Source organism: Quercus suber, unplaced genomic scaffold (assembly GCF_002906115.3).
Source record: "Quercus suber isolate HL8 unplaced genomic scaffold, Cork oak 2.0 scaffold_381, whole genome shotgun sequence".
Classification (NCBI taxonomy): Eukaryota; Viridiplantae; Streptophyta; class Magnoliopsida; order Fagales; family Fagaceae; genus Quercus; species Quercus suber.
In genome coordinates this window covers 105,971-133,341 of record NW_027069833.1, presented here as the reverse complement: position 1 = coordinate 133,341, position 27,371 = coordinate 105,971, and the positions used below count along the sequence as shown (strand labels likewise).

Here is a 27,371-nt window from a genome sequence, read left to right as displayed (position 1 = left end):
TTCTTCATTTATTATTTTTTCTTTTTTTAATAACTATATATCTTCCAACATTTTTTTATTCAGCACTTAATTATTATAATAGAAAATAAAAATTTGAAGAATGAACAGTAGCCCGTCAAACTTGATAGGCTATTGTTCATGAGCCCAAAAAAAAATCTGACTTTGCTAAGTCCGCAGGAGCATCCATAGTGCACAAGTTCTCTATATTATAGCTAATATACCCAGATGGCCATGCGCCTAGAGATGCTCTAAAGGCCAGAACACGCACTTTAACTTTACACATAAGCTGCTTTGACTACAATGGAAATGCAAAACTGATTCTCTAACTTCTTTCAAATTTTATTTCAGTCTTCTATCTTTACTTTCGATCATTTCAGTATATTAAGTTTTAGATTTATTCAATTAAGATCTTTTTGTTAACTTTTGTTAAAATTTTTTGTAAAAAAAAAACCTGGAAAATATTTTCAATCATTAATTGAATTTCTTTAATTTAAAAAATTTGAAGAAAAATTTATAAAATTGAAAAATTAACCATAACATATAACAAAAGTTGAAGGAAAAGCCTTAATTGAATAAACTTAAAAGTTAGAGGACTGAAATGAAATCTAAAGAAACTTATAGTGTTAGTTTTACATTTTACCCTAATTACTAAGAGCATTCTTTTTCTTTTAATCAAATATCGCCCTAAACAAGCTAGTAAATTTGCAGTCGCTTCCATGGCCTCTCAAACTGCGCCTTCCTCCGCCTCCTCATCTTCATCCTCTTATAACTATGATATATTTCTTAGTTTTTGGAGTGTTGACCGGCTAAATCACGTTATATATATTTGATTTATTTATTTTAATACAGTTTTTTACTATTTTACTTTTTAAAAATCTATGCTTTTGTTCAATTTTTATTTATTTATTATGAATAAGAGTATTTACTAAGTTTTTTCTTCTAATTTTTTTTTTGAATAAAAGAGTTAATATAAATAAATTATAACTGTTCTGGTAATATATATAATTGCTTTGATATGCAAGGATAAATGTTCACGGCAAGTGGTTGGGCCAAAAGCCGAACTATTTCGGGCAAAATTTATTTGGTCTATTTGTTACATGGGTTTCTTAGTTTCTTATTAGAGAAATGTTATGTTCATAATACTTTCACAACAAATTTTAGATAATAAGTTGTTATTTATTATTAGTTCTAATTTGATGAATATACCATTGAAATTACTTTTTTTACATACTAATAACAATTTGTCACTTAAAATTTGTTATGAAAATGTTGTAGATGTATCATTTCTTTCTCTTAGGCTGCGTTTGTTTTGGTGGTAAATGATTTCCTGAAATCATTTACCACCTGACCCATGTGTTTGGCTAGCAAAGAAAAATCCATTTTCTGGAAAATATGCTTAAAGTTTGACCGAATTTTCACCCTTGACCCGGAAATGGTTTTACGCTTTCATTTTACCTTCAAACCATTTCCGGGTCTCGCACGATAACACAGAAAAGAAGAGAGCCTCTGAGAGAGAACGAGTGAGAACGAAAAACACACTCAGCAAGAGCCAAAAACAAAGAAAAAAAGAGAAACCAACGCAGTCCGATCAACCAAAAAAGGAGAGAAACCCAGAAAAACGGACCGATCAGTTGAAAAAATAGAGAAACCCAGAACAAACGGACCGATCCACGATCGAACCCAAGCAATGAGCAACCCATCGACTCCAAGCAACGAGCTCCAGATCGACACCAGATCGCCTCCGAGCTCGATCGAACCCATCTCCTTCACCTCGCCTTCACCCAGACCCGCGACGAACCCAGACCCACGAGCAACCCATCGCCTTCACCCAGACCCAGACGACCCACGAGCACGACGACCCATGAGCACGACGAACCCAGACCCATGAGCAACCCATCGCCGATCCACGAACCAGGCCCATCGCCGTTTGTTGTTTTTTTTTTTTGATGAATGGACTGAAATGAAATCTAAAGAAACTTATAGTGTTAGTTTTACATTTTACCCTAATTACTAAGAGCATTCTTTTTCTTTTAATCAAATATCGCCCTAAACAAGCTAGTAAATTTGCAGTCGCTTCAATGGCCTCTCAAACTGCGCCTTCCTCCGCCTCCTCATCTTCATCCTCTTATAACTATGATATATTTCTTAGTTTTTGTAGTGTTGACTGGCTAAATCACGTTATATATATATTTGATTTATTTATTTTAATACAGTTTTTTACTATTTTACATTTTAAAAATCTATGCTTTTGTTCAATTTTTATTTATTTATTATGAATAAGAGTATTTACTAAGTTTTTTCTTCTAATTTTTTTTTTTGAATAAAAGAGTTAATATAAATAAATTGTAACTGTTCTGGTAATATATATAATTGCTTTGATATGCAAGGATAAATGTTCACGGCAAGTGGTTGGGCCAAAAGCCGAACTATTTCGGGCAAAATTTATTTGGTCTATTTGTTACATGGGTTTCTTAGTTTCTTATTAGAGAAATGTTATGTTCATAATACTTTCACAACAAATTTTAGATAATAAGTTGTTATTTATTATTAGTTCTAATTTGAATATACCATTGAAATTACTTTTTTTACATACCAATAACAATTTGTTACTTAAAATTTGTTATGAAAATGTTATAGATGTATCATTTCTTTCTCTTATTATGGAACCCAACACGGACGGTGTCGCCCACTTCTCTTAGGTCTAGTAAATGACCAACTTCAAAAAAAAAAAGAAAAAAAAAATTGATAGATAAAAGAAGTATAAAACTTTCTTAGCAAAATAAATTAAAAAAGAAGTATAAAACATTAAAACTTTTATGTCTGGTTTCCTGGAAGTTCATCCATGACCACTTTTTCACAACGTGGAAAGCGGGATTTGCTTCCATATATTATCACCAACCCAGAGCCTTGATAAAGAAACTAAAGTCTCTTTAACAATCTCCCAAGTCTGTAACACACTCTAGGACATCGCCATAAACTAGCTTGCAAGTGATGATAAAACATACAGGGACATCACCCAAAACAGCCCAGTAATAGTTTACAATCGCTTCCATGGCCTCTCAAACTACCTCTTCCTCCTCCTCTAATAACCATGATGTATTTCTTAGTTTTTGTGGTGTTGACACCCGCAAGAATTTTACAGACCACCTCTACAATGCTTTGGTACAAAAAGGTATTAACACCTTCAAAGATGATGAAAAACTTGAGCAAGGAAAATATATTTCTCCGGTGCTCTTGAAAGCAATAGAAAAGTCAGAGTATGCAATCATTGTTCTCTCAATAAACTATGCTTCTTCAAGATGGTGCTTGATTGAACTAGCAAAGATTGTTGAATGCATGAAAGAGAACAAGTTGACAATTTTTCCAGTCTTTTATCACGTGGATCCCTCTGACGTACGAAATCAAATTGGGACTTTTGATAAAGCGTTCGCTGAACTTGTAAAAAATCCCAAAGTTAACACAAACGATGTGAAAGTGTGGAAAGCTGCTTTGAAAGAAGTGGGCAATATCTCCGGATGGCATGTACATGATAGGTACGTAACTTCTTATTCCTTTTTTTTTTTTTTTTTTTTTTTTTTTTTTTTTTTTTTTTTTTTTTTTTTTTTTTTTTTTTTTTTTTTTTTTTTTTTTTTTTACAATGAGGACATCGATACCTTAAAAGTTGTTTCTAAAAAAAAAAATTTAAAAACACTCGAAGTGTAAAATTATTGTTAATATAGTATTTTTTGTGTGGATTAGCACAACAAATTTTCACTTACCTTCTCCTAAAAAAAATATTCATTTAAATTTTATCCAGTTGAACCAGAAAAACTTTGAGTCAGTCCCCTGTATATTACAAACTTAGGTAATAAAGCTCAAACTATACAAATAACACCGTGATCTTTGAATTTGCATTCAATACTTTTCTTCGAAATAGATTTCTCAGTCATATCATGTTGACCACCTGGGTTGCCCTTGTTATCAAGAGCTTATAGGTGCCCCTGTTACAGTGGCGGCTCCAGGATTTTCTTTTAGGGGGGTCAATAGTGTCTTAAGCTAGGATTTGTTGTGGGGAGTAAAAGATAAAATGATTTTTTTTTTTGGTATATACAATTGTCATATTACATATAATAATCTAACATAGTATTTGAAATAGTATACAATATAACTATCTTGTAAAATAGTCTAAAAAATTATTAATAATTTAAAGATCGGTAAGAAAACAACTATAGAATGCATATAAATAAATATAAATAAATAACTAATCATAATATTTGTCAAATTAATAATAATTTATTATAATCATATGTAATATCAGTTAAATAAAAATATATTATAAAGAAGAATAGTAACACACCTAAGAGTTGGTCTGAGAGTAAACGTTAAACTAAGGAAAATAAATAGTAACTTCTAGAAGATTTTGCTTTTGAAGTGTATGGATTTTTAATCACATGTGTGGTCATTCTCTTGAAATTGGAGCAAACACTAAAAGGCTTTTTGAACTAAAAAAATTGTAGAACACTTACCAAACTACTTGATTAGATAGAAAGAGATATAGAAGGGAGAAAGAGAGTACGAGAAAAGAATCATAGATGGAAATACAGATCAGTTGGTTGTACAAGTGGTGTAATTTTTTTTTTTGATGAAGAAGAAAAGTGTAGAAAAAAACAGTTTCATTCTACCATCAATAGTAAAGTAAGCCAGAGTTCAAAGAGAATGTTTATTTATTTTTTAACAAATGAGCAATTTTAATAGTAGTGTTATTGACAAAACACACAATAAAATTTAGATGGCAAGTTGTTAAAAGTATGTAAAAAAGTGATGTTAGTTAAGGGTTTAGATAAAAAGTCAATTACAACTTGTCATTTAATTTTTATTGTAAAAATATTGTGAAAATATTATGAAAATAACACTAATATGATTATATTTCAAGTTTATTTCAATCGGGTTTAAACAAAATTTAGGGTGAAAGTGTTCAAAATTTTATTTTAAGGGTCAAAATAAAAAAAAAATGAAAAATAAAAAATTTATATATAATATTTTTTTTGGGGCCAAGCCAGGGGGTTCATTTGAACCCCCTGGCCTGGCTATAGAGCCGCCCCTGCCCTGTTAACACAACCGCCGCACCTTGAGATCGTGTTAAGATTAGGGGTTTTGTATGCAATTATTAAATGAGTATTTCTCTGATTGTCATCTTTGTCGAAAATTTTTATGCAATTATTAAATGAGTATTAAGTCAACCCAAACATGATCTATTGTCAAAAGTCAGCAATCATAACACGATTCATAAATTAGGCTGGTTGAGTCAACACAGCATAAGCCATCTAACACACTTAATCAATAGGTCAAGCTAAGTTGAAATAGACACAGCTAATTTCAACACATTCAATAAAAAAGTTATGTTGGTTATAAAAAAACACGTGTTGTGTATCTAAGAGTTAAGCCATTTTAGATATACATTACTGTCCGTTTCTTTAAAACTTTCTTCATTCTTCCGTATGTGTGTGTTAAAATACTTAGTTTTTTCAAAAAAAAAAAAAAATTTGACTTGTTTAAAATACGACACAAAATGATTAAACAGGCTTTTATATTTTGTAAGTACCTAAATTATAAAATTGTATAATAAACTTGGTTGTTTGCTTGTTTGGATCCAAAATTAAAGTGACATTTTTTATTTTATTTTATTTACTGGAAATTATACATTTTATGTTATTTAAAAGTGTTATTATACTTTAATGTATAATCATTAATTTATTGAACAAAAAGTTTATTTTAAAATGTATAAGGAATTAATATTGATTGTGATTAATATAATTTAAAGAAAAATTACATTGACTTAATGAAAGAAAATATTAATCTTGAATTATATAAAACTGACTTGATGAAATTTTCTTATATGCGAGAAAATAATATTATATATATATATATATATATATTTTCCGTGGATTTAAAAATTATTAATTAATATGTTTAATTTGGCCCTTATAATAAAACATCTTATTCCACTACTACTCTGAAAGTGTGTGTTGGCAATTTTCCCTTCTTTTTTTTTTATCTGACCACTACTCATATCATATCCACCTACGTATTGCCATATCTTTCTTTTCTTTTTTCTTTTTTTGCTTCATCAATGGCTTACTAATTTATATTTTCTCTGTAGACTTGCTTTGATAAGCAAAGAGAAAAAAAATTTTAGGGCAGACACTCAAGACCAAAAGCCAACTAAGTAGCGTTAAAAATTATTGTATACTCTCGGAATATCATAAATGCGCACTTTCTTCTCTCACATTGATGGTGAGTCCCACTAATTAAATTCATGGTGGGAGAGGGAGAGTACGTATTTATGGTACTTCGGGAGTATCTAATAATTTTCTATTGAATCTAATACTAAACATTGTACATTTGCTGAGGCATTTAATCTCTTTATGGTCGGGCTAACTCAACAAACTTCTTGTCTTATCTTTGTTGTAGCCGTGAGTCAGAAATTGTTGAAGATTTGGTTAGAAAAATACATGGTAAATTGACTTATTTATATTCATTCTTTCACAAGGATCTTGTTGGTATAAAATCTCCAATGGATGAACTGGAAAATTTATTAGTCATGGGTCGAATGAGGTTCGCTTTCTTGGAATCTGGGAATGGGTGGGATGGGCAAAACAACCCTAGCACAAGTTGTTTATGAGAGATATCATGATCATTTTGAAGACTGCAGCTTTCTTGCCAACGTTAGAGAAAAAAGTGGAATCGATGGTCTAGTTTCTTTACAGCAGCAACTACTTTCTGATATCTTGATTGACAGGAGTACTAATATTCCAGATATTAAACGAGGAATCACAATAATAAGGAAAAGATTATGTCATAAAAAGGTTCTTATCATTCTTGATGATGTGGATCAATCTGTGCAATTACAAGCGTTAGCAGGTGAGCAAAATTGGTTTGGTGAAGGAAGTAGAATTATTATCACAACAAGAGATCAAGGCCTATTAATTAGGCATGAAGTGGCTGAAGCTCAAATATTCAAACTTAAGGAATTGGACAATGCTCAATCTCTCGAGCTCTTTAGTCGAAAAGCTTTCAAGAAAGACTATCCTCAAGAAGGTTATGCAGAGTTGTGTCAGAAATTTGTAATTACACTAAAGGCCTTCCTTTAGCTCTTGAAGTTTTGGGTTCCTCCCTATTTTGTAGAAGCCCAAATTTGTGGGAAAGTACCCTACGTAAAATTGAAAAAAAACCCCCAAAAGATATTTTGGATGTGCTTAGAATAAGCTTTGATGGCCTTGAGGAAAGAGAGAAAAGCATATTTTTAGATATTGCTTGTTTCTTCAAAGAAGAGTTCAAAAGTCGTGTAACGTATATACTAGAGACTCTCTATGACTATCCAGACATTGATATAGAAGTTCTTCAGGAAAAATCTCTTATAACCATCACACGGGAAGGCTTTCAGATGCATGATTTACTACAACAATTGGGTAAGAAAATTGCTCGTGATGAATCCCCTGAAGAGGTTGCTAAACGTAGTAGGTTTTAGGATAGTGAGGAGTTACTTGTAATCTAGTATGTTAATTATAATAATGAGCATTTACTTGTAATCTAGTTTGTTGATTTCTTTGAGTTTCTTGCTAGTATATTGCCCGACACTGAGCTGTTTTCTCATCTTTTACATCAAAATGTTGAAATTTAAACCTTTTTTTTTTTTTTTTTGAAGTATCAATCTAGGACTAGAAGAGAATTTCTGATTGCTTACTAAGTAGCTATACAACTGTATTTGCCCGCATTGAAGCAGTCCACCAAACAAATATACGTATTGATAAATTCGAACCTTTACGCATCTCTAGAGATTCCAACTAGATTCCTTGATATAGCATAACTCCAACAAGCGCATCCTTTTTTAAGACTTCTATACTTTGGCTTTTGTGGAAGGCTTTTGAAGTTGCTTACATGAGGAAGACTTTTACTTTTTAAACTTTCTAACCCCCATTCAACCAACCTTATTCCAATTTGTTTCCAAAGAGTATTAATTAGGCATCTCTTCATAACTTCCCTCCATAATCTTTTTGACACACTGCATTTAAAATATAAATGGTGTGGACTTCCTATGCAACTTCTGCAGAAAGCACACAGATTATCACCTTGTGCCCCCACCATAGGAGTTTATCCCAAGTATGTAATTTTTTTTTTTTAGCAAGCCAAATGATGAAGAATGTCTAGGAATGGTGGTACAAAACCAAATTAGCTTCCACCAATTAACCTCAGATATCCTCAATCGAAATTTGCCTCTAGGTCTCTTAGCTGGCATTAATGCCCCCTTGGCAGGAACCCAAATAGATCTTTCTATGTCTCCAATGTCCACCAGAGGAAGTTTGCTCTGTATAGAAACCAGACAATTAGACCTAAGTGGCTTCCAGACATAGCTTTTTTCCTTCAATACACTTGAAACTTTTGCCTGAAACACTACCTCCAACATCACATACTACTCTGTAACCATACCCACAAGATAATATTTTTTTTCCACCCCCCACAGAAGATCATATAAACTGTCTTGTAAACTCTCTATGGTAGAGGAGTTTCCTCCATCCCCAAGAGAATTTTTGAGGGACTTTAGCATCTATTAAGACAACGTCTACTTCAGCTAAAGTTCAGGAATTAGATAATCATCTATATATATATATATATATAAAACCGAAGCTTCTGAATCTCTCACAATTTTCCACATCATCACTATTTTCTTTTTCTTTTTATTTTAGATTCTTTTTATTTTAGGTTTTATATCTTATATAGAGTCCATCAGAAAAACAATAGACAAAAGTTCGAATTTTTATTAATATCAATAATATTGAAAAATGTATACAAACTAGGAGGCTTATTTAAGGGCTCTATAAAACTTGATAGACAAGAAAATATATTCTAAAATATGCCCTAATTAATATCTAACCATAATAGGAACCAAATTTGACCAAAAAAACATTAAAAGAACCTAAAAACAAGGAAATAAATCACCTAGACCTAACATAACGTTTTTTTGCATAAAAATACCAAAATTAAATAATTACAAAAATTAAATTGTAAATTCTATCCTACATCAACTTAACACAAAAATCATCATCTATATTTATTATTATTATCTATCTATCTATCTATATATATATATATATATATATATATATATATATATATATATATATATATATATATATATATATATATATATATATATATATATATATATAAAACTGAAGCCTTTAAAGCTCTCACAATTTTCTACGACATCATTAGTTTCTTTTTCTTTTTATTTTAGATTCTTTTTATTCTAGGTTTTATATCTTCTTATATTTATTAGTGTTACAATAGTTTAGTTTAAGTAAAACTCTATTAGATATATTTTGTTGGCCTATCACATCATTATTATTATCTATATATAATATAAAATTGAAGATTAAAAATTAATTATAATTTTTTAAGATACCTCACGTTAGAATTAAAACAAAATGACTCACTTTAGGTTTGAATTTTTTTTTTAAAGGACTCACCAAAAAAAAAAAAAAAAAAAATTAGGATTAAGAAAAAGAGAGAGAGAGACTCCTGGTAGGACTCTCTCTTCTCTCCTTAAAACCCTAGCAATTACCATCTCAAAATCCTAAACTCAACTTCACTTTAAGATTAAAAAAATAAGGAGAGAGACTCACGTAAAAAAAAAAAAAAAACGTAGGTTTTGTCTTTTTTATTTGCTTTCATATGTGCCTGAAATTTTCATTCTATCTTATTGTTTTATTATATTTAGAATTGATTTTCTTCTTAGTATTTGGGTTAATCTCTATATTTTGATAGTGTTTTTATGGCTTTGGTTTTTGGGTTGAAATTCTAATAATTATTTTATATTGTATATGGCAGATGAAGCATCTCTATTTTTTGGAGAAAAATTAAAGCTGCAACCTATGTCTTCCAGCCCAAGGTGTGGTAAATTTTTATATGTTCTTGCTTTATTGAGAATTTTTATTTGGGTTCATGCGATTTTTTGTTTTTTATTAAAGCTTTGATTTTTGGTTGATTAATTATTTGTTTGGATTAATTTCAATTAATTATTTGTTTGGATTCATCGTAAAAGATAATGGAATTAGGTGTTATAAATTTGATAATGTTCCATATTTTGAATTGTTTATATTATTTAGACTCCTGGTAGGACTTTTTTTTTCTCTCCTTAAAACCCTAGCAATTACCATCTCAAAACCCTAAACTTATTAACCCAATTTTTTTATAATATGCATATTATTAACCCAATTTTCTATTTCTAAATTTCTTAGATTTTATTATATCAATCTTTTTTCTTTTAAATTCTTAGTGGGCAAATCAGTCTCTCACTAATTCTTTTACCTTAACGTGATGTTGGTTAATTGTCCTTTTATTTAACTATCTCGTGCATCGTAGGGTTAGCGACTAATTAGCTTTAGTCTACAATCTCAAAACAAACTGATAGTGTTTAATAGTTCTTTTGTTATCCAATCACTACAGTAGCTATCTGTTCTGTCATCATGTAAAACAGATCATCTTTGTATATGTTCCAATATAAATATAATTGGCTGCTCCTTAATTCTAAGGAAGCAAAAACAAATACTTTCTATTAGTTTCTTCAGCATCCAAGAGGATAGATCTCAGCAGAGTTTTCTCTTGTCCAAGACACCCCAATTGGGCAAAAACATTTCATGTATGCCTCATCATTTTGCCTTGTTTGAGTCCGCAACTCTCCTGCACTCCAAACCTCCAGGCTCCATCACTCTTTGTCAGTATATTAAATTCCAAGCCACTTCATGAGTTATCACTTCAACTCCATAGAATCTGCTAAATTGCTGCTTTATCAGCTTAATGACTTCTTTAGGCAGTAAGATGTTAGATCAGTATACTTTTTGTTTATAAAGCACTAAGTATAGCAATTGCAGCCTCCCAGCAAAGGAAAGTTTCTTAGCTCCTTAGAAATTGATTCTTGCATCTCTCAGACGTAGTCTTCATTGTTTGATTTCATATATTTGTCATTTTATTTAACAAGAAGAGTGATTCTAGGAGAGTCAATTTGCATGCATTTGAATTTAGATCAATCTAAACATGATGTTGTAATTACATGTAAGTCCATTTCTAGACCCACTTTTGTCTATTAAGTTGTGTTATTTCTTTCTGTTGGTTTCCAATAGGGAGGACTGAACACTGAAGACATAGCAGTTATTGGTGTTGCTGGTCTGTCATTGGATTGATAGGACACAGAGATAGCATTTTCATCAACTATGAACTTCAATCCCTGCAAATTGTAATCTTACAAGTAGACTTTTAATATGTTGGATATAAACGAATTAAATGTCTAATTTTTTTTTTTTTTCATAATTGAAAACAAGATAAGTGTGTTGTAATCTAGGAAGCACGGACATGGATAGAGGTATAGGTATGACACGACAAGTTTTGAAAAATTAGGACACGACATGGGAGGGATATGTGTATTAATTAATTAATACATATTTATTTTATTTATATTTTTAAATATATATTTTGAAGGTATATTTTTATTAATATTTTTAAATATTGTTAAGCATTTATTCTCCTTGTGATCAACTATGAAGTATTATTATATTTATTTTGGATTTATATGATTTATAGACTTATAGTTTTTCAACTTTTTATATCATTTCTTTGGGGAAATTATTGTGTACTCTCGGAGTACCATAAATGCATACTCACTCCTCTCACATGAATGGTAGGTCACACTAATTAAATTCATGGTGAGACCCACCATTCATGTGAGAGGGGAGAGTACGCGTTTATAGTACTCCAGGAGTACCTAATAATTTTCCATCTCTTTCTCTCAATTTATTAAATATTACTAAATTTGTTTTCTTCGCTAAATTTACTTGTCATCTATACTATTATTTAAGAGGCTTCCACTATTTGGGATCCTTATTTTTTTGTTCAAAAATGTCCCTACATCCCTATGTTTAAGTAGAGACAAAACTAAAGGACAATCTAGTAAAAATACAACTCTAACTCCTACTAAAATATTGCCTAAAAAATAAGACTACTCTCTTATTGATTTTCAAATTTCTTTATCCACTTCTAAATTATATTCTCAAAATAAAAATTATATATATAAAATAAAAACACAGTCTTTTTTTTTTTTTTTTTTGCTACAAGATAGGACCACTAAAAAAAAGCCTCATCGCACGCGCGAAGTGCGTGTGATCAGGCTAGTTTAAGAATAATGTCTTTGCATGGGAATTTAATAAAATAATTAAAAGTTATATTTTTATTTATTCAAAATGATTTCTACTTGAAGGGTTATTATACAATATTATACAATATTTTTCATGCTTATTTATGTTTTACTATTTTCTATGAGCCTTATAATATCATGAAAAATTATTTGAAAGTGTGTTTAAGTTTTTTTAGATATTTTTAGTCAATTTTGCTAGTATTTACAAATTTAATATACCTTTATTTGTTTTTTAATTAATTACTAAATTAATTATAACGTTTTCACAGTTTGACCTTAAAAATCCTAAACCTCTCACTTTTTTAGTTTTTTGAAAGGTCCAAGTTAGAAAACCATGATATTAACAACTCATATCAAGATAAGTTTAAGTTTGAACTCAAACTTAGGTTACCTATGTGGACGATTTATAGGTCAGGGGTTATGGTTAGGTTCAAATCGCCCTAATTACTAACAAAAGGGTGTCAAATTACATCTTGGTAGATAATTAAGTCGAAATGGATGAATAAATAAACAATTATAATGTATTTTCTTTATATATAATAAATTACTAGTCATCCTGTAGAACATAGAAGGTTTTGAAGTTATGAGTATAACACGACACATCTATGTGGTATTATTTTATGTGTAAACCATTAAAGATCAATGAAAATAAACTTTGAGTTATTTATATAAGGACATATATCTATATTATTTTCGCATAAAACAATATCACAAAGAGGTTTTGTATTAGGCTAAAAAAATCGAATCCCATGAAGTTTGCACTCAAAACCTTCATAGAGAGAGGGCTTAGGCTATTTGTGAATAAATCAGAGTCAGCTCAAAAAGAACCCATATATTTCTATAAATCTAAATCTTTTATTTCCTAGAAGATTTCGGTCAAATGGAGAGGCCTTTCAAAGTGATTGATTATGTAGAAAAAATGAATACTTTAGACGTGAAAGCCGGAGCATCTGTTTCACTTTTTTCTCTATCCTACTTATAACTTTTTGAAAAAACATGTAACATTAATCATGTCAACTTTTGATTTTTGATCGAGCTTGTCAGCTGCACATTATATGAGGACTTTTGTTGGTGTTCATTGCTTTCCTCCAAAACTTGGTTGGAGTTAATTTTTGTCTTTTTTTTTTCCCTTAATATAATATGTGTGGATTACAACACACTCACCCTATTGCAATGACCAGGTTAAAGGTTTCCTTAATTGCAATTAAAATTTTCCACAAAGATATGATTGCTCTTGCAGTTTTAAACTCTATCCAAGGATCTATTTAATCCTTTTCTTAAATATTCTGTTTCTTCACCTTCTTTGAGCTGAACCATTTTTCATCTAATGGACATTAGGTATAATACCAACCGATAACCATTTAAACAAAAATTAGGGACATCTAATCAAGTAAATTATTTTTCTTGTACTTTACCAATGAGCCAACATTCATTCGTCCTTACGGGATTCTATTCCAATAAGATCTTTTCAATTAATTTCCACCACTCTTTACTTAACCTATAGTCTGTTTGCAGGTCTTCCTAGCTAGTCTTCTTACACCTACTTCAACTTTATTTACAGACATGTATATGCTGCTTTGACTCAGAATAGAAAATTACTTTAGTCATGGACATTCTGGCATTTTACCCCCATTTTTTTTTTAATTGGCAATATGCCCATGTTTTGAAACTATATAGGCGCGTGCTCCTGTTTCGATACTCGATGACCCTAAAATCGAGTTATGCCTGATCAAACTAAAAAAAAATAAAAAAATTGCATGGAACTCAAGTTCCTGGAAATCGAGTTCCATGCAAAAAATATTTTAGTGTCATCACCCCATACAAGATTCAGGGAGCCCTATAGTGGCGTTTTTAAGCCTTATAGTGACGTTTTAAAGCCCTATAGCGAAGTTTTCATGCAAATTTTTTTTTCCAAGTGTAATTGTCCCATGGCAGGTTCAGGGAGCCTATAGTGGCGTTTTTAAGTCCTATAGTGACGTTTTAAAGCCATATAGTGGCATTTTCCTGCAAATTTTTTTTTCTAAGTGTGATTGTCCCATGGTAGGTTTAGGGAGCCCTATAGTGGCGTTTTGGAACTCGATTTCCATAAAATCGAGTTCTATGAATTTTTTTTTTTAAAAATTTGATCGGGCATAACTCGATTTTAAACTAATTGAGTACTTTAAGTAACTTAATTTTAGGGTCATCGAGTTTCAAAACAGGGGCACGCACCTATATAGTTTCGAAACAAGGGCATAATGCCAAATATTTTTGCCCAAAGGGGCAAAAGGCCAGAATGTCCCTTTAGTCATTATAGAAGCAGAAGTGGAACCCATATGTTTCAATAATTTTACCAGGAAGATTCCTGGAAGATATGGTGAGGCCACTTGCAAACTGATTGTGTAGAAAAATTAGTACTCCCTGTCTCACTTCTCTGCTGGTACTGATTAAGTAAAATAAGTATTGGTTCTACAAATTCTTTATACTCGACATGCCGAATCAGATCTTCATTTCTTACTGTATTTGTTATTGAAGCAGCTAAAAAATTTAAACATTAAAAAAAAAAAATTGATTTATGTGTACATGATTCTTCAACATTTTTTATTTTTTGGTCTTATGGTACGTCGCATTGTTCAATTCTACAATACAAGATCATTTGGATTTGAATTTGAATTTTCATTACTTGATCATGTAAATTTTATATTTAATTATCATTTTTAAATAGTAAGAATTAACACTTTACACCCCAATTTATCTATATTTATTTATATTTTCTTTTTCTTTTTTTTGGTACATCTTACTATATGCTTCCAAAAATAAAAGTATATCTCTTTAGTAAAATTTCTTTATTTTTCCCCCCTAAAACTAACTCCTCTTCATTTTGTAATTTGAGAATTAGGGATACATGAATGAATGAATTTTTTATTTTTTAGAAAAGATGCTATAAATTTTATGGTTACAAATTTGAGACATGTTATACATTGCAACCCATAAACAAAAAGAAAAGTTTTCATTTGATGTTATGATTGTATTTCTATGATATTCCTTTGTATATTAAGGCATATAAAAGTGCCGTTTATTATTTAATTTACTTTAAATTAATTGATTTATATACATTTTTTGTTACCTAAAACTTTTTTATTTATCTATAAAGTTTCAACCTATGACATTTTTACCAATTGACTTAATTGGAACCCACAAAAAATTAATACACTCTAATGTGTAATCTTTAATTCATTTAACAAAAAATTATTGATTTGTATAAATTTCTACCTCCCTCACCAAGTAGGAAACTAATATTTCACAAAGCATTGGTCTGATGCACAATCATTGAGCTCAATTTTAGAGTTAAATATTTAATCTTATCATGTCTTAGTTGCTATACATTCATTGTGTTTCAGCAGGATTAGATAGTGCATTTCTGACCGGGAGCATAACACGCGTGCTATAAAGTTAGTATATTTTAATAGTTAATGCACAGTGTAAATGCTCTAACAAAATCCAATAGTCTATTTAAGAATAAAAGTTACAATTTTAAAGAGAGAAAACATTGGGTTAGGAGCTGGCATAAAACCTGTGTTTTACGCCAACCAATCCTGACTTGCCACGTCACCATTTTTTTTTTTTTTTTCCAGCTAAAACATTAAGCCTTAAGCCTCTCTCCCTCTCTCTCTTCTCTCCTTACCTGATCTCTCCATCTTTGAATCAAACCCACAACCTCCATGGCCGGAGCTTCAAAGCTCAACACAAGCCACCAGTCTCGCGGCCTAAGTTTGAACCACCATCGGCCACAACCACAAACCATAGTAGCAAAAAAAAAAAAAAAAAAAAAAAAAAACCCACAACATCATCGCCCAACAATCAAACCCAGTAGCCCAACAATCCATCCCAACAAAAAAATAAATAAAAAAAATAAAAATAAATAACAAAATAACTCTGTCCCCATTTCCTTTTCCACTTCTCAGCAACCCAACAATCCATCCCAGAAAAAAAGAAAAAAGAAAAAACAGAAAACAAAAATAACTCCACTGTCACCCATTTCCTCTTCCACTTTTCAGAACCCATCAACAACCACCATGCCACTAACCCATCAATAACACCGCCGAGACTCATCATCACCATCACCGAGGCACCTCCGATACAAACATTCAAGACCCACTAGCACCGACCCACTCACCCACCAAATCAAACCCAGAACCGCCGGACCACAATCACCACTGGACCCACCAAATCAGCCCACGAAACCCACCAAATTAGACCCACATCACCACCGTGCCACATGACTACAATCGCCGAACCACCACTGTGCCTCTTGACCACAATCGCCACCATAATCACTGAACCACCAAGCACAAACAAAGCACATGAGTGAATAAAGACAAAAAGAGAAATGAGAAAGGAAAGAGAAGAGAGCAGAGGCTGAGGGAAAAAGAAAGAGTCGTTGGGCAATAAACTCAGGCCGTGAGACTGGTGGCTTGTGTTGAGCTTTGAAGCTCTCGGCCATGGAGGTTGTGGGTTTAATTCAAAGATGGAGAGATCAGGTGAGGAGAGGAGAGAGAGAGAGAGAGGAGCTTAATGTTTTTGCTGAAAAAAAAAAAAAAAATATATATATATATATATATATGGTGACGTGGCGGGTCAGGATTTGCTGGCGTAAAACACAGGTTTTATGCCAGCTCCTGACCCAATGTTTTCTCTTTTAAAGATACCTCGTCTTTTCCTACTTCATTGCTATAATATAATGGTTACTCGGACACCACTTCAACTTCACACATACGCTGCTTTAAACTCAATCTCTTTCTTTATTCTCTTTTCATGTGTGAATGGTTAATTGGTCAAACATGTGAACGCTGTCTTAGTTTTACTTTATTATTTTTTGGAGACTTTATTCTACAGGGTAAGGAATAAAGGGCGCACTCAAAGAAAGGCCTACTTTTCTTTTTGTTAGTCAAAAGTGAGATAAAAAGATAAAGATATAAAGATAAAGATAAAGACTTCATTGCTATGATTAAGGCTGTCCACGGGTCGGGTCGGGTTTGGGCCTGACTCGGACTCAACCCGATTGGATCGGGTTACCAAAAGTGCGACCTGTAACCGACCCGCTATATGGGTCAGACCTAGCGGTTTGGGTTATCAGTTGAACGGGTCGAATTCATCGGGTAGGTGGGTTTGGGCTTCGAATTGGGCTAAATTTGTGAATTTGCATGATTTTTTTTTTTAACTCATCTTTGACCTAACAAATCAAATCAAAACAATTAGGGTTTCATATTTGAATCCAATCACTTGGTTTGTTTTGGTCCCCTAATCTTTGAATCAAACAGAAAAGTATAGAATCAAGCACATGCAACTCTAGGGCAGTACGGCTAAGCAATCTTTAAGTTGAACAAGATGAGCCCCTAATTTTCAATAAATTAGACAAGATTAAAAACCCATATCTCAAAAAATTAAACAAGATGAAATGCCCATATCTCAAAATAGAGAAAAAGATAGATGAAAAAGGAAGAAAATATATCTGAGGCTGAGAGTCTTGAGACTAAGAAGTTGATCTGTGAGCAATTGAGCATGAGAAGGCTTTAACCCATGGTGGAAAGTGAGGTGAAGCCGTGAGCCCGTGACTGTGGAGTGGTGATGAGGTGGCGGCCAACTAGGGTTTGGAAAGAAGTGTATCCGTGGAGGTGGAGGGCATAAAGTGAGGGGTTGAGAGTTGAGACAAGAAACTTAAGATTGAAAGCAGAGAGAAAGGAGACTAAGATTGAGGCTAGAGAGACTTGAGAGTTGAGATTGAGACTAGAGAGAACGAAGACTGATATTGAGAGTGAGATTTTGAAATATGAGAGAGCTGTGACTGTGAGATACTGATATTGTTTGGGTTACTGAGTATAAGGAGAAGTCTGATGGGATTGAACACTGAGGCCATTTCAATTTTAGGCTTTTAGCCGTTCTGATTCTTCTGAAGTTCAAGTGATCTGATGTTTTCTTTGGTGATTTGATCTCTACTTTTGCGTGGAAGGAAAACTCTAGATGGTAGATGGTGCCATGTAGTTCTCAATTAGGTAGTGCTCAATCTTATCATCCTCAATTCACACGTGACTAGATGGTAGATGGTGACTTGATCTAATATTGTAATTTTTTTTTTTCTCTAAAACTTTGGTCGGGTCGGGTTATATGGGTTTTTAAACCCTTAACCCGCTACCCGAACCAAATAGTCAGGTTTTATGAGAGAAGGGCTTGAATCCGACTTGCCAAGGGCTTTGGGCTGACCCGCTGGGCTTTAAGTCGGTCGGATTCAGGAGGTTTGATCGGGTCCTGGACCCATTGGATAGCCTTAGCTATGATGTTTCCTTGTTGACACATGCGTGGAGTGGACAATCACTATATTTATATATACACTACTTTGACTCACAAGGGAAATTTACTCTATGTCTCACTTTTCTGATTTGCTTAATTCTTTTTTTTATCTCTCTTCCTCTCTTCGCACTGAATTTTCTTCCCCTTTCTCTTCCTATTAACTCGGTTCTACTCCTTCATAGACAACTCAAATGTAAGGTTGAATTTAATCAACCATTTTGTTGGCTTTATTCCGTACCAAATTTGCTTGAAATTCAGCATTGAGAAACCCTGTATTTAGTTGGGAATCATGTAAGGGTAGTGTGTGAGAGAGTGTGAATAAATGCTCAAGATTGTGTAGTGAAGCAAGGACTCGCGGCTTGCAACCCACCAGAAAAAGCACACGAGTGAAGCATGCAGAGTAGCTGAAGCATTGTGCCAGCTGTAGCACTATAGGACAAAAAGTCCAGACTAGCCATTCAGTTATCTCGTGGCTTGAACTCGCGACTTAATCAACTCGCGAGGCCAAGTTGCCAACCAGCTCTGTTTTGAAAAAATGACTCTTCGCATTCCAAACACACACCACTATATATAGACCCTTATACCCACGAAATGTAGAGAGTTTCAAGAGAGAATTTTGAGAAAGAAACCCTAGAGAAAAACAAGATTGACTCATCTACAATCTTTACATAGAGACTCTTCTAATTCCTCTATTCTCACCCTCTTCATTGTTACATCCTTGAGAGGTTCTTAGCCGAATCATTTTCTCACCATACCCACACTTGTGAGAAAGGTATTTGGTGCTTTGGGAAGCAGTTAGGAAGGGACCAATTCATATTGGTTGATGCTATGAGCTATAGCGGAATCCGGTAAGCTAGAAAAGACAAATGTTCGACGTAACCTCGTTGGAGCAAGAAGTTTGGAGGGTTTAGTTACACTGGGTAGATTTGGCTTGGAGGGTCTATTGCTGTTCATGTATCCCAACTACATTTTCTAGTGGATTATTGACCGCTTGGAAGGCGGCGGAGAGGTTTTACGCCGAGGGCTTCGGTTTCCTCTTCGATAACATATCGCTGTGTTGTCCTTGTGTTTGCATCTCTCTTCCCTTTATCTTTACCATTTAATTATTGCTGTGATTGTGATTATTTATGGTTTAGATTGTTTATCAATTCTGTTTTAGCTTATGTTCATGTTCTGCGCTTTTTTTGTTTGATTTTAAGCTTGAATTGGTAATTTGTAAACTGGGGTCTAAACTTTCATAGTGTTTTATATGCTATTTGAACTTTCAATTGGTATCAGAGCAGGTACACTTGTTGTGGTTTAAATACCTAAGTGTGATCCTTGACCCCTTGTGTTTATTTGCCATGGATTGTGATTTGTATGCTTCCTTGGTTGTTGATGATTGTAGCATGCCATATGTTTGTGAAAATGCCTCTATAAGTGATAATCCTCATGATTGTGATGCTATGTTACATGAATCTTTGGATGTTGTTGATATTCCTAACATCAAACTCTTTAAGAAAAAGGCTAAGAAGTTTAATAAGGATTTGAGCAAGTTATTTTGTGAAAATGATGATTTGATTGTTAAGCTCAATGAATCCAACAAATTAGTTGAAAAATATAAGAAACTTGCTGAAAATTCTCTTGAAAAGTTGAAAGAGTTTGAATGTTTGAATATGGACTTGGATGCTAAACTTGTTTTGTCTAACAAACTTGTTGATGAGCTAAAATGTGAAAATGAATCTTTTAAGATTCATGCCAAGTGTTTGATTGCTGAACCTATTGCTAAAAATGATGAAAATATTCGTTGCAATCATGTTGTAGTACCCGATTTTGTGCCTATTGTGTGTTCTACCTCAAAGGACAAATCGGTGTACATTCCTCCACATAAAAGAAATTAAAAGGTGGAGAGAAAGGCTATTAAGTCAAAGCGTCCGTTTAGGTCTCAACCTAAGGCTTTGGATGAATCTAAGTTTATTCCAACTTGCCACCATTGTGGTGTGAGTGGTCATATAAAACCTCAATGTCATAAGTTGAAGAGAGAACAAAACCATGTTGCTAGATCCCTTCCCAAAAATCCTAGTGGACCTAAACATATTGTTTGTCACCATTGTGGTGCCTTTAGTCACCTAAGACCTCATTGCTCTAAGTTTCATGCTCTTAAAAGAACCAAAAGAAAAGAGAAACTTGAGCTTCTTGGAAGTTGTGCTAAAAAGGGTATACCAAATTTGAGTGAAAATAGTATGTTGTTAAAGAAAGTGTTTAATGCTCTTAACTCCCTGTCTATGTGCATCTGCGGTTCTCATTCTTCCAACCCTCCTCTCACTTCTCTTGAGACACTCATTCCAAACAATTGTTTCGTTTGGATGAGGAATGGTTCCTATGGTTGAACTTTTGCTCTTTTGGTCCTTGATCTAATTCTTTCGATCTTTGTTGGACCCATCATGCATTGAATGTCATATCTTCATACATTTTGTGCATTTTGCATTTCTTTTTATGCATTGTTTTTGTTTTGATCTTACTTTTATGTTTTAGTTTTGTGTGAGTAAAAATCCAAAACCACATAAAAAGTGAAAAATTCAAAAAGTTTGATCGTATATGTTTGAGCACATATCACATGTGAGTTTTTCCTTGTACCTTCGTACAGATGGCTTTGTTCCTTATGCACTTATATCTTTGTGGGAAAAATCTTGATATCTATGTGTGATTGTTGTAAATCGATCTTCAAGCTTGTCATGAATGATTAGTCAATAGTCATGTTGGTTTTGATACATGCGTAGACTTGTGCCTATATCTCTTCCCACTCTTTTATTTATTTATTTTTGTACTTAAAGAGCTCAACCAATGTAAATCTCAAAATGAAAAGAGATAATGAGTTGCAAAAGCCGTCGTACATACTAGTATTTGACTAAGAAAAATGGAAAGCGACTTTTATGAAAAAGTATGATGCCCAAAAGCCAAAGGCTTGTTCATCAAATTGAAATATTAAAAATTTTAGGCATCGATATCAAAAAGAGATGTAAAGATAAAAAAATGATCAAATGTTGTGAATTGTAAAGAAGCCAAATGAAAAGTTTCAAAAGTTATGTAATCATTTTCTTGTGGGAGGTTATATATGTTTATTTCTATAATTGAGATAGACCACTTGACTTAGTACTAGTTGTGTATGACTTGATTGAATTGATCATTGAAGTTTCACTCTAAACTAAGGACTATTCCACACTTGATACACACACACAACACACATGCCTAATGTTCAATGAATGCCTTATTCATTTGTTCAATTGTACTTGTTTAAATGTGATGTGTGTGTGCTCAACTATATATGGATCAATCCAAAAAGATTTTTGATCATTTTATATGTTTTTGGAAGTGATTTTTATCACTCTTTGTGTTCATGTTTAGTGCTTACTTTGTTTTTCATTGTTTAAACATGTTCTATGTTGAAAAACAAGTGTCAGAATTTTTGGCTACTTATTCTGGCGACTTGCAACCCGCGAGTCCCAGTCGCAAGTTTTGGCTACTCTTTTTGGCGACTTGCAAGCCGCGAGCTCCAGTAGTGAGTTTACACAGAATGGTTTCGCGACTAACTCGCGACTTAGCTCGCGACTCACCAGTCGTAAAACGCCCAGAAATAGCTTTTTAAAGAACTTTTTCGTGGGAAACTTGTTTTAAACCTCTCTCATCCTCTTTTAAACCCCTCTTTCAATATTTTTACATCAAAACCCAATCAATTTGAATGGTTTTTCATTCCATTAACATTTCTAAGGTGATTTTAAACTCTTTTCATTTGTTTTGGATCCTTGGATTATGTTTTGGTAAATTTTGTGCTCTTGGTTGGGATTTTTTTTCATAGGGGTTGGGAAAACTTAATTTTTGTCAATTTTTGGGTATGGGATTGGTTTCTTTTGATGATTTGCTTTGGATGTTGGCCTCTTGTGGTAAAAATAACATGTATTAAGGGTGGATTTCATGATGTTCATGCATTGTTTTACATTGTAATTCATAGTGTGCACACTAGGTGTTTGATAAAATGCCTCTTAGGCATTTTCTCACTTGTTTGGATTCTGATGAGTACCAAACTTTGGGGTTTCTCATGTTTCCTCATTAGGAACATGTTTGGTTCATTGGTTGTATATTTAACACACCTTGCCCTACATGTGCATTTTCCATGCATTGCACATTGCCACCTCTTGCACACACCTCTGCTACCCCTGTCATGCATTGGTCTATACCTTGTTTCTTTATCCTAGCATGTCATGTTTACCTTATGCTTTGTAGCATTTTGTTTTGTCCGTTATTTGAGCCTCATTTTCTCATTTATCTTGCACTCCTCATGCATCATTATCATTGTTCATACCTTTATCTTTTGCCCTCGTTTCTCCTTGACCCTTTGTCTATTCCTGACAAAAAGGGGGAGAGTATACTCTAAGAGAGTATATCGGAGAGTTTTTATCATTTCTATATGACCCTTGTGCACATTCTTAGGGGGAGAAATTCTATTTCTCGTGCACATTTGTAGGGAGAGAGATATTCCATAGGGGAGATGCATATACCAAGGGAGAGAAGAAATTGTGTTAATTAGAAAACTTTGTTTTGGTGTTTGGTGTATGATCAAGTTGCTCACATGTTTCACATCATGATTACTTGATCGTGATTTACTTGTTACATTATACTTGTCCTTTTTATGACTTGCTTTACCTTGAGGGTCTAATGTGTTTTGTGCAAGTGTTTCATGTTACAGGTATATATGTTCCAAGTGCATCACAGCTTCTCATCATTTTGAAGGGGAGAAACTTTAAGCACTTTTAGTTTATTTAAAATAATTTATAATTTGTACCTTTGCTTTTGTAGCTTTTCGTCTGTAGCCGTTTGCTTTTGTAAGCTTTTAGGTTTTTGTACCCTTGCTTTGTAACTTAAGTATTTGTTGCTAAATGTTATGCATTTTCTTTAGTACATCACTCTTACGCCCTTTGTTGGATTTTTATCCTTAATGCAATTACCTTGTGTTGTTGCATTGGTTGAGTGTTGGACATGCAAATGATACTTTGCAAATGAGCTTATTAGCTTGCATGTCCGGATGTTTGTTTTGTGTGTGAATGAGTATTGTGATCACTATTTATAGTGATTGATCATTTTTGGTCAAGCCTTGGTTTATTGCTTATTTCCATTTTGCTTGATCGCATTGTGCTTGCTCCATATGCATTATAAATTTTCCGCATACAATGATCATACTGTATTGTTGTGTTTCAGGAGATACTTGTTCTTATGGTTCAAGAGCTTCACAGATTCTAGAGTTAGGTGTGAGTGAGTTTTGTTTAACTGTTCCTAACTCACGCGTTAAGTCTAGAGTTTGTTGTAGGGTTTTGTCACGAAATAGCCAAAGGGGGAGATTGTAAGGTTGAATTTAATCAACCATTTTTTCGGCTTTATTCTGTTCCAAATTTGCTTGTAATTTAGCATTTAGAAACCCTGTATTTAGGTGGAAATCATGTAAGGGTAGTGTATGAGAGAGTGTGAAGAAATGCTCAAGATTGTGCAGTGAAACAGGGACTCGCGGTTGGATCTCGCAGGTGACTCTCGGCTTGCAACCCATCAGAAGATGCACACGAGTGAAGCGTGAAGGGTAGCTAAAGCGTCGTGCCAGCTGTAGCACTATAGGACAAAAAGTCCAGATTGGCCATTCAGTTATCTCGCGGCTTAAACTCGCAACTCAGTCAAGTTGTGAGGCCAAGCCACCAGCCAGTTCTGTTTTGAAAAAATGACTCTTCGCATTTCAAACACACACCACTATATATAGACCCTTATACCCACGAAATGTAGAGAGTTTCGAGAGAGAATTTTGAGAAAGAAACCCTAAAGAAAAACAAGATTGACTCATCCACAATCTTTATATAGAGACTCTTAAAATTCCTCTACTCTTACCCTCTCCATTGTTACATTCTTGAGAGGTTCTTAGCCAAATCCTTTTCTCACCATACCCAGATCTGTGAGCAAGCTTTTTGGTGCTTTAGGAAGCAGTTAGGAAGGGACCAATTCATATTGATTGATGCTATGGGCTATAACGGAATCCGGTAAGCTGGAAAAGACAAAGGTTCGGCGTAACCTCGTTGGAGCAAGAAGCTTGGAGGGTTTAAGTACACTGGGTAGATTAGACTTGGAGGGTTTATTGCTGTTCATGTATCCTAACTACATTTTCTAGTGGATTATTGACTGCTTGGAGGGCGGCGGAGAGGTTTTACGCCGAGGGTTTCGGTTTTCTCTTTGATAACACATCGCTGTGTTGTCCTTGTGTTTGCATCTCTCTTCCCTTTATCTTTACCATTTAGTTACTGCTATGATTGTGATTATTTATGGTTTAGATTGTTTATCATTTTTGTTTTAGCTTATGTTCATGTTCCGCACATTTATTGTTTGATTTTAAGCTTGAATTGGTAATTTGTAAATTGGGGTCTAAACGTTCATAGTGTTTTATACGCTATTTGAACTTTCACCAAATCAACTGTGCCAATGTACTCCAATCCACCATGGTCAACGTCAAATAGAGAGAGCTCCAATCTGTGAGCTTTGATCTCCAGTCTCCGACAAAAATTTTCTCCTATCTGTGAGCGCGTAATTGCAAGTAGAAGGCACCAGTGCTTTGTCTGTCACTTACAAACACTCCATATAGTGCTTTGCTTTCTTCTTCTCCAATTTATTTTCTTTTCATGTGTTAATTCTTACTAAGTTGAATAATTTTCTTAATACATATCTTTAGTATATTTCCGATAGCAATTCTATGGGCACCAAAAATGCCTCTTCCTTATGTTTTCCTTCTTCTTCTACTTCTGCGCCTAGATGGACATACGAATACGATGTCTTTCTCAGTTTCAGAGGCTCCGACACCCGCAAAAAATTTACAAGCCATCTGTACGAAGCATTGAAACGGAATGGCATAACCACTTTTAGGCACGATAAAAGTCTCAATCGAGGAGCATTCATTAAACCAGAACACTTGAAAGCAATAGAAGAATCAAAGATTGTTGTCGTTGTTTTCTCTAGAGACTATGCTTCATCGAGTTGGTGCTTGACTGAATTAGCAAAGATCGTCGAGTGCATGGACAAGAAGAAGCTGACAATTCTGCCTGTTTTCCATGATGTGGATCCAAGTGATGTGCGCAAATTGAGGGGGACTTTTGAGGATGCCTTTGCAAAACATCTCATTGATAACATTGAGAATGTGCAAACTTGGAAAGATGCTGTGTCAGATGTTGCTGGTATCTCTGGTTGGGATTTACGGGATAAGTAAGATTTTTTATTTATTTATTTATTTATTGTTTTTACCATTTTTCTTGATACTATTTTTCGCTACTTTCTTTATTTGGCCACATGACAACTTTTGCTGTCTATTACAAACCTAGGAAAAAATTATAAGCTCGAATTGTACTTTGGTTGAAAAACATTGCATGCATAATTAGTGCCGCATATATGTTATACACTTTTATAGTTCCCCTTTTGCTACTTAACAAAGCTAAGATTTTACTTTTTCTGAATGTTTAATCCCTAAATTAATGTATCTAGCTATGCCTTATCAAATTCTCAAAAAAAAAAAAAAAAAAAAAAAAAAAGGCTTTACCTTAACAAAACTATTTTTTTGCTATATTTTTTTGCAGGTCTAATCAAAGTTATCAAGAAAATCATTAAGTGGATAAATTATGAGTTGGATCATGAAGTCCCAAGTGTTTCTGAGCACCTTGTTGGAATGGAATCTCGTGTGAAGGAAATGTTGGATTTATGCTTGGTGAAAGGTTAGATTGTGTTCATTTCATTGAGATTTGTGGAATAGGTGAAATTGGTAAAACAACTCTTACTAGAGAAATTTATAATAAAATTTTTCGTGACTTTGAAGCTAGCAGCTTTATTGATAATATTAGAGTAGAATCTGAAAATCAACATCTAGTTCCTTTATAGAAACAACTTCTTTCTAAGATCCTTATGAGTACCCAAAAAAATATATCGAATGTTTACGAGGGAATCAATATTCTAAGGAAGAGACTTCGCAATTAGAAGGTTCTTAGTGTTCTTGATGATGTGAATGAAGAAGAACAACTAAAAGCATTAGCTGGGAAAGATGAATAGTTTGGTGTAGGGAGTATAATCATTGTAACTAGTAAAGATAGGCATTTGTTGAGAAGGCATGGAGTGAAACATATATATGAAGCTAAAGAGTTGAGTGACGATGAAGCTTTGAAACTTTTTAGTTGGAAGGCTTTCAAGAAACCTCATCCTGAAGAAAATTATGTGGATTTGTCTAAGCGTTTTGTGAGTACGTTGATGGCCTTCCCTTAGCTCTTGAAGTTTTAGGTTCTTTGTTATTTGGAAAAAGAATAGATGAATGGAAAAGTGCCCTAGAAAAACTAAAAGAGGAACTTGATAACCAAATTTTTAATATTCTTAAAATAAGTTTTGATGGGCTAACAAAAATGAACAAGAATTATTTTTGGATATTACATGTTTTTTTAAAAGGAAAGTACAAGGATGGCATAATAGATATAGTTCAAAGCTTTGGTTTCTATCCAGCCTACAATATTGGTTTTCTTATAGACAGATCTCTCATAACCATTGATGAATATGGAACTTTGTGGATGCATGATTTGCCACAAGAAATGGGTCAAGACATTGTTCGTTGTGAATCCCTTAAAGAGCTTGGTAGATGTAGCAGGTTATGGCATTATGAGGATGTCCTGCATGTATTGAAAAATAATATTGTAAGTTGACGTGTCTAAACTTGAATTTAGAGAAGTATATATATTCTTTCACATTCTTCTAAGAATTTTTCTAATTTTATTGTTCTTGGTTA

General features: G+C 33.2%; 1 protein-coding gene and 1 long non-coding RNA gene across 2 annotated transcripts; both read left to right on the top strand.

Annotated features, from left to right (window-relative positions):
* The first annotated feature begins 9,856 nt into the window (after positions 1-9,856).
* LOC136062101 (uncharacterized) lies at positions 9,857-11,298 on the top strand. The gene is made up of 2 exons (XR_010623934.1): positions 9,857-9,928; positions 11,160-11,298. It is a non-coding gene; the product is annotated as an uncharacterized LOC136062101 (long non-coding RNA).
* Positions 11,299-25,310: 14,012 nt separating this feature from the next.
* Positions 25,311-26,324, top strand: LOC136062090 (toll/interleukin-1 receptor-like protein). The gene is made up of 2 exons (XM_065760758.1): positions 25,311-25,788; positions 26,185-26,324. Exons 1-2 carry the CDS (start codon positions 25,311-25,313, stop codon positions 26,322-26,324), a joined length of 618 nt encoding a protein of 205 aa, XP_065616830.1.
* The last annotated feature ends 1,047 nt before the right edge of the window (positions 26,325-27,371 follow it).

Coding starts and splice junctions, on each gene's coding strand:
- LOC136062090 (XM_065760758.1), top strand. CDS start 25,311: ATGGGCACCAAAAATGCCTCTTCCTTATGTTTTCCTTCTTCTTCTACT. Junction 25,789..26,184: donor TGCTGTGTCAGATGTTGCTG/GTATCTCTGGTT, acceptor ATTTTTTTGCAG/GTCTAATCAAAGTTATCAAG.